At 38.2% G+C, this 12,277-nt stretch overlaps 1 protein-coding gene across 2 annotated transcripts in view; it reads left to right on the top strand.

The window, feature by feature from the left end:
* Hecw1 (HECT, C2 and WW domain containing E3 ubiquitin protein ligase 1) overlaps positions 1–12,277 on the top strand; it is a 408,102-nt gene that overhangs the window by 221,124 nt on the left and 174,701 nt on the right. For both annotated transcript variants that reach the window (XM_013521104.1, XM_005397713.2), the window contains exon 5: positions 2,253–2,347. In XM_013521104.1, coding sequence (XP_013376558.1) covers positions 2,253–2,347 — 95 coding nt within the window. The remainder of the gene's footprint in view (positions 1–2,252; positions 2,348–12,277) is intronic.

Here is a 12,277-nt window from a genome sequence, read left to right as displayed (position 1 = left end):
GTCAACGTGTGGAAAATAACTGCAGGGAAAGCATGACTTGGGAAGGAAATGGAAAGTATATTGACACATCTAAAGTAAGATCACATCCACTGAAAGGGGGTCAGGTACACCCAAGCATCGTTCTGGCACTCAGTTTAATGGATTTAAAATATTCAAATATCTGTATTGTTTGTATTGTTCTTATGCTATTTTGTAAATGGATGTCTGTTTGTTAATATGTTTTTCTTCTTTTATTTTTAAAATAATTTTTAAAAAGAAAAAATATTCAAATAGCTAGTTAAAATTGGATGGAAAAAAGTATTTAAACTCACTAGTCATCAAATAAGTGAAATGAAATTGATAATGAGATTCTATTTTAAGCTTATTTTTAATTGATAATGCTCAGTGCTGATAAGGGCATGAATGATCAGTATAATCTTGGTCTTATATTTTGGTAGAAGTATAAAGTACTGTTTGGAAAGCAGTTTGGACACAGGAAGAGAAAATTCTTAAAATATTCATATTGCCTAACCCTAAGAAGAATATTGCAATATTTATATCTTCTATATCAAGTAATCTTTCTAAAGTATCAGCTTTAGGTTTAGCTGCCTATGATGGGAATCCCCAAATAACAAAGGAAAACAACATAGATGCTATCTGCAAGGAAAGATACAAAACGTGGTTCAGTTGGACACTATAGCCCAAAACAAAATTCTATTGCTAAGGAGGAAAAGGAGAAAGGATTTTGGATAGGTAACTACCTAGCTGGAGGGTAATCACCCTTGTAAACTAGAGATCAAAACTGTCAGCCCCAGTGAGGCTATCCTTGCCTTACCCACCTTATGAAGTAGACACCAAGAAAGAGAATAATGACAGCAGGTAAGGCTAGGACAGGCTAATTGTGGGCTGGTGTCTTTGTCTCTAGTTCTCAAGGCCAATTATTTTCTGACTAGGTCTTATTTTCGGGGAAAGATGGTAGCAAGTTTTGCTCCATTATCCAAGGGAACGTATTTGAACTTTTCAAATAATTTGTAAAATGCCATTCCTTTTTTAGGGAAAAGACCAAATTTTCAAAAATAGGGAAATATTCACAAATTATAATTCTATTTAATTGTTTCCCAGAACAAGGAATATTATCTACAAAGTCTAAAATGATAACTCACTATGTTTAAGGAAGGAAATTTAAAAAGAGCAAAATGCATTATTGTATGAAGTTCTCAGCTATACAAACAAATCTTCAAAGAAGATTTTATTTTATTAAACTTTTCTTCTTTTTCCATAGTGAGTGTACTGTAATGAATGCTAAGAAAATTGCAGACATTATTTTCTTAAATATTACAATTGAAGACAATTTCCTGTATTTGGGAAACAGGGTTGCAAATTGAAGATTCCCCAGGTTTTTCCCAGCGAAATGAATATAAGGGACTAAAACACAGCCTGATAAGTTTTCCAATTTTTTAGAAACCAATCTATCAACTGTGAATTGGAAAAATCAGGTCACCACTGAACGACCTAAATTTAGGTTGCCTACCAATGTTCTCCTCTACAAAACTAAATGTCAAAAAGCAATGGAGTCACATCAGCGTTCAGTCCCCACGTCGTCACCATCACCAACATATCTGATCCCTTAATTGAACTCTAAGTGTTTTATTTGCTTTCACCCTCTTGAAAGGTGTACATTATTGTTGGTTCTATTCTGCACATAAGGAACATATGGGACAGAAAGATTAAGTGACTGGATCACTATCCCACAGGTTGTAAATAGTAGAGCTGAAATCCAAGAACAGGCGACGTGATCCCCGAAGCTATAACTTTTCTGTTTACCATCCATAGAAATTGGAATAAAAACAGATTGTGATGCTAAGAAGTTGTTCATGAACATGTCATTAATGTGCCCACCCATATCTTTCAATCACTTCCTTAAAATTTCCAAGATAGTGATTGCAGTGATTTAAATAATAGGAAATTATACAAGGGTGGTTGTAGGAATCAAGCACCTAAAGTCTTAGACTTCTAATGGGAAGCAATAAATTCTGATGGTGTAAGATGGGTGGTCACAAAAAGGTTAAGGCCAAAGCAGTTTTTCATAACATTTTTAGAAAGAAGTCAGGCCTGATCATGACGCCACATGGAGACCATCACTGTCAAGCGTGGCCTGGCTGGCTGGCTGGGGAAGGGATAGGCTGCTGTCCCTGCAGATGTCTTCTCTGCCCTGGCTGTCTCTTCCTGAGCTGTACCCTACTTCTCAGTCTCATTTCACTTCTGTCTTTCAGCTGAAACTAAGATCTGCTTCAAATACTACCACGGAGTGAGTGGAGCCCTGCGAGCCACCACCCCCAGTGTCACGGTCAAAAACTCAGCAGCTCCTGTAAGTCATGGTTCTTCCATTTTCATCAGACCTAAGTCTGCTGCTTCTTTCCTGTTTTGTATTCTCTATGTGTGCACTTCTATGTGTATGCATTTGCATGCATGTACACGCACATACACAGAGATACACTGATTGATGGGTTAAGAGTAGATGGGAAGATACCTTTCAAAATAGTGAAGAGCAGCACACCTTCAGAAAAAAATGTGCCCCTTGTTTGTCAAGGAAATGCCAAGCTCCAGGAGTTGCTTAGCCAGCCAAATGTTTCTACTAGAGAAGGGCTTAACAGCAGGAGGTATTACTTTGGAGCTCATTCTTTTAATTCCTTGACTTTAAATATTTATATTTTCCTATGTTTTCATTTTGAGGCTTATAAATAATAGAATAGAATTTATTGCCTCAGACAGATCTAAGTCTTAAAGTATAAAATGACAGCCTTAGAAATGACCAGAATCTCTCTTCTTTTCTTTATTTAAATAAAGACACTATATCCAAAAGGCCCAAGTGAGGTGCCTCAGATCATACAGCTAACCAGGTACCAAAGATTTAAATCAATTGTTTTGTTTTCTATTTTGTTGCTCTGCTCAGTCTACAGTAATAGATGCCATCATTTCCTAAATTATAGTGTAGTTTTAACGTTTACAGTGCCTCTTACTTAATCCTCAAGGTACCAGATGAGGCTAGCTGAAATCTACTTGGAAATGGTGTTCTGTTGCCTTTTCACATTAATTTAAAATGACCAACTGAGTAAGATGAACAAAAACCAGTGAAGACTTGCTCATGCGAATGGAAGTAAAAAGGAAAGATTTTTGGTATGCCAAAAATAGAGAAAGAATACAGAAAACATTTGAAATGCAATATGAATGGTTCAGAAAAGACACTCACTAAAAAAATACCATTTTGCTATTTCACAAATCAGTTCAGCATGGTCTTGAAGCTGTGCTGATGGAAGTCTCCATAATAAGCAGTAAGTTAAGCAGGCAGACGTCAGAGCCTGAATCTTGGCTGCCTCCATCCTTAGGGGTCAAGCAGGACTGGATGCTGGGCTGAGTTTACCATGAGGGGACTCACAGGGGAGTAGAAGAGAGAGACAAGGAGGGCCCTGGATGCTTTACGGCTGCCATCTCTCCCAACAATGGCTATGTAAATGGGAACATGGTGTCTTTCACTTCATCTTCTAGATGGAACAGGAGTTTAAGTGTAGAATCTAGAGAAGTACCCTCAGAATTCTGAGCCCACTTCCATGCCTATATATACAAACAGCCCTCAAAAGAGGCTACTTCCCAAAGTCTAAACAGTCCTGATGCATGTTAGCCCACCATTAAGGATGGAATGTCAGATACTTAAGGCCAGAGAAAGAGAGACAAAGACAGAGCAAAGAAATCAGAGCTCAATAGACAATCCAGAAAGCACTGAATATATACCACTCAAAGAAAGAAGGAGTCGGGCAGTGGAAGGAAGCCAGCGCAGAAAAGCCTTCAGTGTCCAGGTCTGGCCTTTCCCACTGCATAGCAAGTCACCATGGAGGCTGATTCTTACCAGACACATCGCTCCCTCATCATGGCAGGGGTCTCCCACTGATGGGACTGGTGAATTGGCTCAAGCCTGGGACAGGAGAGGAGGAGAGATCCTCACCTTTACCTGTGCAGGCATGTTAAGGAGTGAGTGTGGGCCAGCCATGGAATTCACTTGTCATTTAAAGGAAGCTCCCTAAAGTCTTTGGCTTTTCTGAACTCAGCCTCCTGGAGGCTCCAGATGTTTTCTTGATTCTTGAAGCAATGTGGAGTGTGATCAACATCATCAGTGAGGTCCAACGTAAGTTTAAAATGAAGCAAGACAGCAACTCCCCAGCAAAGTCTTAGAACTGACAGGAAATGAGCCTTCCAATACTGGATTAAGTATCAGCAAGCACATGCTTCCCAGGGTCTGCCATCACCAGAAACAAGGGCTAACTTCCATCTGAGAAGTGAAAACGAGGTGCTTGGGTCATATTGTTTGACATAAAAAATTTAGGAAATTGTGTGGATTCTACTCCACCTCTGACTTCATCTTTATCTTTCTGTGCATGCTACTGTTGCCAGTACTAACAACTCAAACATCTCGAAATATTGTGACATATTCCTCTTGTCTTTAGCCTCTTCTCTTTGATGATTTCTCGTATACATCAATGGACACCCAGGTTCACACTTCGTGTACATCCCACAGGCAACTTTTGTTTCGCTTTTTAATCACCAAACATGTGAAGGTCTTATACTTAAGTCCATAGGCTGTCAGGGACATGATCTTTGGTGTCCACTGCCATCTTGTGATAGTAGAAAGAACCTCATTTCAGGGGGATCATGCTTTGCTTGTAAAACTGTATTGTAATCTGTACTGAAGTTTTATAGTAATTAGGCTATCATTACCCTTAATGTTTGAGTTTCTTTTGCATTGTTCTAGTTGGGTCTCAGCACACATAAGGCAGGTAGGAAAAACATTTTTGCTATTTGATCATTTAGCTATATGGTAATGGAATGGACCCCAACCTAGCTTATAATTTGCAATCCAGTTTAAGTATTGGTATAATTTGCCTACCTTCTGGGTTATGTAAGCCTTTGTGATCTGGTCTAAGAATCTAGGCACACTGTTTATAAGAGGAAATTCTATTAAATTGCTCCAAATTGGCTTGTCAGTAGCCTTTGAGTATCCATTTTCAAATTAAGTATTGCTGATGTGCACCAATCTTCTATGAAAAGTGCTGTCAGTAGCCATTATATCATGTGAAAGGGCCACTTTGTTTGTACAATATGCTAAAACTGTAATGCTTTGAAAAGGAGAAATAGGATATGAAATGCTCCTTTAGCACAATCAGTACTTTAATTTTCTCAGCCTAGTAAATTCTCAATATGTATTAGTTCTGTTTCTCATCCTTTCTTTCTCTTTTAGCTTTGTCTTTGTCTAATTGGCAACCATTGAGGTCTTTATTATCAGAAGAGGTTTTCACCAATTCTTACCATTCTGGAATTCTCATTTATTTGGTAGTTTTAATCATAGATTAGAAACTATAATGGAAAGGATCTATAGAGATAAATTAAGTGTAAGCCCTGTCATTAAGAGCTCACAGTTACTCTAGCACCAATTATCATACTCTGTGAAGTGTGTAGACTCTACACCCACCTTGCTGGTATGTAGCCAAAGGTGCCAACAGCAGCCATGCTGGCTTTGGGAGAGGTGGTATATGAGCTAAAGCACATGACATTGATGAGACTTTACCAGTCCCAGAAGGAAAGCCACACAACGCTGACAGCATGTGCAGAGGCCCAGTTGCATGATGTGTCACAGACCTGGCGGAGAAGGACATCTAAGTTACACCACTCTTGAAGAACACATGACTGTAATTTTTCCATATACCCCTCTGCACTTTGTTTTTTATATGTTCTGTGTACTGTTGGGAACATCTACCCTGTTTTGTATTTCCCTACAATCCCTGTAGAAAAATCATTTTGAAAGTAAGTCCCTCCTTTCTCTTGCTACCTTTTCTTTGTACATTATGTCTTTCCTAAGATCCTTGTGTTAGAGTGTTTTTTCATGATTATACATCAAAGGACAGAAATCTCTTTATATCTATAATTTGCCAAAACAAGGTAGGTGTTATGGTCTAGATCAAGAATGGCTCCAAAAGCTCTCATGAACTCAGATGTGAGGCTTTTGGAATGTGAATGAATCATGGGGCCACTGCAGCTGAATGTGGGGTTAGGAGGTGGGCCAGGTTAGAAGAGGTGGTCACTGGTGTGATGTGGGAGGGTATGTCTCCCTGTCTGGTGCCTCCCTTTGCTCTCTGCTTCCTGGATGTCCTGGTAGAAGCAAGTCTCCTCTACCTGGGGCCCTCCCACCATGCTGATCTTGCTTTGGACCCAGCCAACCATGGACTAAAAACACGAGCCAAAGTACACCTCTCCTCACATTGTGGGAGTGTCTGAGACAATGAAAGCAACAAAGGCAGTAGGTTAAACTGTTCTCAGCCCACCAGCAGTCCACCAAGATCTTTCAGGCTTCTCCGTTAGGTCTATGCCCTGACAGTAGATTTTCACACCCATCCATTGCCTTCTCAGAACTCAGCAGGTGTCATCTACTGGGTGTACTGGACCAGTGTGGGAACCCCACCTTTGCCCTGCCTGCCAGTTCCCTCCAGTGCTGGAGACTCATTGCAGTCCCCAGGCATTCCTGCTATGCATCAGGTATCTGAGACTCTTTAAAGTTCTGAGCACACTGCCCGCCTGTTTACAATACCTTCCCAGAGGAGTACTCAGCTGCCAGCACAGTAGACTTTATCTCCACCCATGCTGAGCCCTGAGACTACTCAGTTTGGGTACAGAAGGTAGATTTTTATTGGAGGAATAACTCTTACATTTTGAGCAGTTGGGAAAAGGCCAACAGAGAAAGGGGCTGGCTGAGGTTATTATGCTCTTACCTTATTTGAGACCATCTACTGTGAGATAGAACGGTGTCCCTAATTTAGAGGCTGGACCACTTATAGTTGAAGAACATATTTCTTATGCTGCCTACAACATTAAAACATTAAAATCTGTGGAAATTTCATCTGATTTTGTTCTAGTGGATTACTCTTATCATTATCTTAGATTGCTGTTGTTTGTTTTTTTCATAGTTTGTATCTTCTGGCCTTTTCAGTGAGAAATTGGAAAACAACATACCAGGATCCTGTTGCAGTATCTTTCCATAAGCTCATATTCAGGCAATGATTTTCTCAACTCAAAATTCAGGTTTAACTAGAACATGGAATGGCAGAGTTTCCCAGCTATGTTTTTTTTTTTTTTTCTAATTGTAGTTTTTCATTAGTTTTGCTGAATAAATAATTGTTTTAATCAAAGAAAGATTTGGGGAGAGTTCAGAGCCATTTTCCTCAAGTTGATTAAGTTAGAATCCTAGTTTTCCTGATCTTATTCATTCATGATGATACAGCCATGCTCTAAAACTTGCCCGTACATCTGATCTTGATTCTGGAAACCTGGCTTCATGAAGTTTTAGGGAAGGTTACAAGAGGTTTATTTTTTTTAACTTAGATTTTAGTAATAGCCATGTGTGCTGGTCAGCTTTCCATTACTATGATAAAACACCTGAGATAATCAAACAAAAAAGAGGAAAAGTTTACTTTGGCTTACAGCTTTGGAGGTTTCAGTCCATGGTCAAGGGCATCTCATTGTTTGGGATGCCTGTCGTGGGGAAGGATATCATGGTAGGCTCATATGGTGGAGGAAGCTGTTCATCTTCTGGTAGCTGAGAATTCAAAGAAAGGAACAAAAAAGTCTAAGATTCCAATATCCCCTTCAATGACACCCAAAATGACCTAACTTCCTTGCAGTAGGCTGCACTCCTAATAGGTTCTTCTATTTCCTAATATCTCTGTCTGGGAACCAAACTTGACCACATTGGCCTTCAGAGACATTCAGGATTCAAACTATAGTACTATTGAATCCTTCTATGAATTAATTCTCTTTTTCTGTTGTTTCTTCTACCCATCTATAGTTTATTTTTGCAGCATGTCATAGGAACTTACCTAAGCAGGCACTAAAAAGAAATTTCATCAATAATGCTATGATGAAACAAAATTCAGAGATGAGTCTGCCATATGAAAACCAGTTCCTAAATGAAATCATCTTAGTTATGCTAGAGAAGCAAGACATTTGAAGTAATTTTACAGTACAATGTTCCAGTTTTTCATTTCTTTCCCTCATACATATTTCTCTTTGCCTTTCCTTAGAGAACAATTTTAGAAAGCATTTTGATTTGGAAGTCAAATGCTAGAGATAATGCACAATAAATGTAAACTTGTTTGCTTGAAGTAAAATTACACACAGTATTTATCTACATGAAAAGGATGGATGTTGCCCAGATATTTACTAGAGTGTTTCACAATGATTTTTTAATTAATACCTTTCAAAGTCTTCCACTTTAACTTCTACCTCTATTCCACAAAGTCAAGGGTGAAATGGGAAAGCAGTTTCTAAGGATGATAGAAATAGATGGTTAGTTATTGAAATAAAGCATACCTTCTTCCAGATGAGAATTCACAACCTTATTTTGTCTCACCTCACCTGGAAAATTATTTTATGATGCTCAATTCCCCATTCTTATGATCCTATTTCCTGATAACCAAAGCCCCCTCCTAAGCCCGCCATGCTCACCTACCAACACAGGCAGTACTCTGATCCTCCAGCCTTGGAAGTCTACTCACAAAAGTTGCTCTCTGCATCTTTGTGTAGCATATGCACTAAACAATTTCTTTGTGACTTCAATGTATATCTATTAGTAAGCTCCTCTGGGAAAGCCATTAGACATGTAAATCTGAAAGAGATAAATTTCTATCCTGAAAAACCACCTGCCTGGAATGGGATGATGAGTAGTGAAAGACAGATGAGAAAATGGGAAATAGTCCCGCACAGCTATAAGCCTTTGGCTGAAGCCTTTGGCTTTGGGAGCATTGGGATGAGCAGGCCCAGAGTCTGATGGGAATTTGACCCAATGGAGTCAACTAAAACAAATGCACACTACAGCCTCAATTCCTGATCAGACTTTATTTTGTGTATGCTGATTTAACCTAGAATGTAGAAGCAATACAAATGTGTACCAGCAGCAGAAGTCTCTAGAATTTGATCAGACTAAAGCAGGGGACCATTTGGATGCAGATGCATCAGGTGGAATCATCCCAGATGGGAAAGAAAGGGAAGGTAAATCAGAGTTACACTGAGTATCCTTTTTCTAAAGAACATTCCCAGACACAGTCTCTAAATTGTCTAAGATGCATTTGCATGTTTGGATTCCACCCTCATGCAACATTAAGAAATGTGATCACTTTTCAGGGAAGAGGGTCAGAGCTAGCTGTAAGGGGACATTTTTGAGTTTTGAATTTGGAGATGTTCTTTTCTGAAATGCTTTCACCGCCAGCATAGTTTAGCTGTTGTAGTCTTGCGGTGACTTGCATCCTTTCTTTCTGAGATCCAGGGAGCGAAGGATCAATAGCTAGCTATAGACCTCTTCCAGCTGAATTTTCCATTGAAACAACACTAGAAAATAATTTAAGACAAATAATTATTGGAAAATTGATATCTTTTCTGTTTTTCTTTAAGATCCAAGGTCTTAATTTGTGTTGAGCAATCTATGAAACCCTGATGTTATATGGATATGTGTATGTATGTTCCTAGGGAATGGATCCAAGGTATTCATCATGCGCTGAACAGGATTCATTGTCCCTCTGTCATAGGAAACACCAGTGTCACTCTTTGCTGGTGTACAGAGTTAATCTGATAGACTTTTTACCTGTCCAAAGACTTTATTTGAAGCCTACCTGTGCCTTTAGTGGAGAAAATACTCTAGTCTTTGACAATGGTATGAAAGCCAAGAATGTTGTTAATGAATAAGATGGGGAGTAAATACCTAGATAAGAGACCCAGAATTAGAAATCTTAAACACCTCAGGATGAATATATTTACCAGATAATCATCATAAATCTTGACATGAATTTATCCATTGAACCTGATACAAGAGAACTTGAAAATTAAGTGAATCCCTCTTAAACAGAAAGCTTTTTCATTCTTTTCCTGCAACTGGATCTAAATATAGACTTCTCAGGGATTAGAGGCAAAGAGGTTGGTACAAAATAGGCAAATAAAAATGTTTATTTTCCCTAAAGCCAAACAAAATGGATGAATTCATAGGTGAAATCTTTCAAATGACAGAGAAACAGAAACATCTGACATGATTTAAACTTTCTAGAGCAAAAACAGAAAAAGAAATACTTCCAAAATAACTTTCCTTTGTCACCTTACCAGTGAAACTAGAACTATCAAAAATAGCATTTAAATGGAAAAAATATAGGCTATCTTCTTCATAAGTGTAAATATAAAATCATAAGTTAAATATTTAAGATGAGATTGCAAAAGCACATTAAGATAGTGGGCTGCATGTTTATACCCACATTATAAACTTCATTCAATATTCAAAAAGCTATTAATATGACAAACTATATTAACAGAAGATCACATGATTCTATGGATACAAAAAAGATATCTGAAAAGTACAAGTTCATGCTATTAAATGTCTGACTATAGTTAGATGTGAGTTACTTCCTTAACTTGACTTACATATTTATATATAGCTCAAACTAAATAGCAATGTCATTTTCTGGTGAAGCATTAGGTATGATTTCATTAAAGTTGGGAACAAGACAAACACACCACTGTACCACTACTATTTAACGTTGCTTGGGAAGTGAAAGCCAAGCATTAGGTAGGAGAAAGAAATGAAATGAAGATTCAGTATTAGAAAGAAAATGATAAAAATTATCATAACTTATAAATGGCCTGAATTGACTTAGACTATTAGAAACAATAAGTTCTCTCTAATGTGTAAGAGTCAGTAACTTTACTATAAGCAAAGGAAAACCAATTAGAAAACATAATGGGAAAAGGCCTTCAATTTCAATATTAATCAATAAAAGTAAAATATCTTAATAAGAAATATGCAGAACCAATATGACAAAAACCTTAGAACTATGGAAAGATAAATTAAGTATAGATACAGGCAAAGACAAACCATGTTCCTGTGTCAGAAGCCCAGTGGTTAAATTATATAAATGCTCTCTAAACTAGCCTATAAATTTAACACAATTGCAGCTCAAGTCTAAGCGAGGAATAGTCCTCTCTAAGCAGAACGTAAAAGCATGAGGGAAAAGTAATAAGTTGCATTATGTAACATGAATGCTCTAAATGAAAAAAAATCCTGAAAAGGAAAAAGTTGAAAGTAAAAACAAAGATAGCAAACTGATAGAAAAATTTTCTTCAAAGGCTGACTCACAATTCACATAGAATGCATTCACATCATTAAAGAGAAAAATAGACAAAGAACTTAAATTCGGGCTGTCCAAGAGCAAGTGAAAAGATGCGTTCTCAAGTGAATAAAAAGACAAGTCACAACTTGGGAGAAAATATGAAAAAAAGGCAATAGAGGAAGGACTGATATCTAAAATTTACCCAGCACTCTTAAAATTCTAATGATAAGAAAACAAACATCCAATTAAAGGATAGGCAGAGACCTGAACAGACCCTTCACCAAAGATGACTTTGCTGATGGTAAATGAGCATATGGACAGGTGCTCAGCATTACATGTCATATAAACCCATTGAGAGTCCACAATACACTTATGGGAGTCTTCAAAATCCAAAATGCTGACCAAACGGTGGTGAGGATGTGGAGCACTGGAAGCTCTCCTTTGCTGCTGCAGGATGGCAGAATGGTTTGGTCACTTTGGATGGAAGTTATACAAAATAAAACATACTCTGTACAACCCAGCAATCACATTCCTTGCTACTTAATCAAAGGAGGTGAAAACTCATGTCCGCACAAAAACACAAGGGTGTTTTATTTATCATTGCTGAAATTTGGAAACAGCAAGTTGTTCTTCAGCAGGCGAGTGGATAAACTCTGGTACCTCAAGACAATGAAATGGTGTTCAGCACTAGGAATAGATGAGCTGTCTATTAAATTATGAAAAGACAGAGAGAATCTTAAATGGATATTACTGAGAGAAATAAAACAATATAAGAAAGTTTGTACTTTAAAATTCCAACTATATGAGTGTTATGGTTTGTGTCTGGAGGCCCCCCAAAAGCCTCATGCGGTCATGGAGCAGGCTGCTAGAGTCTATGACTGATTCATGGCTGTGAGTACTATACCCATCCTGGGGTGTGTAGTTTGCATATAATGCAAGGGAGGGAAGAGGCTGCTTGCCACCGCTCCTCCCCTTGTGTTCTTGTTGTTTTGCTGCCTTCCACTGCCATAAATTGTTACCATCTGCCATGTGCCACCCTGCCTTGGGGCCAGCCAAGTATGGCCTGAAACCTCCACAAACTGTGAGCTAAATAAACCTTTCCTTCCTTA

This window comes from Chinchilla lanigera, unplaced genomic scaffold (assembly GCF_000276665.1).
Source record: "Chinchilla lanigera isolate Chin_1 unplaced genomic scaffold, ChiLan1.0 scaffold00059, whole genome shotgun sequence".
NCBI lineage: Eukaryota > Metazoa > Chordata > Mammalia > Rodentia > Chinchillidae > Chinchilla > Chinchilla lanigera.
Note: the sequence above shows the minus strand (reverse complement) of the source record. Positions and strands in the feature narration are given on the sequence as shown.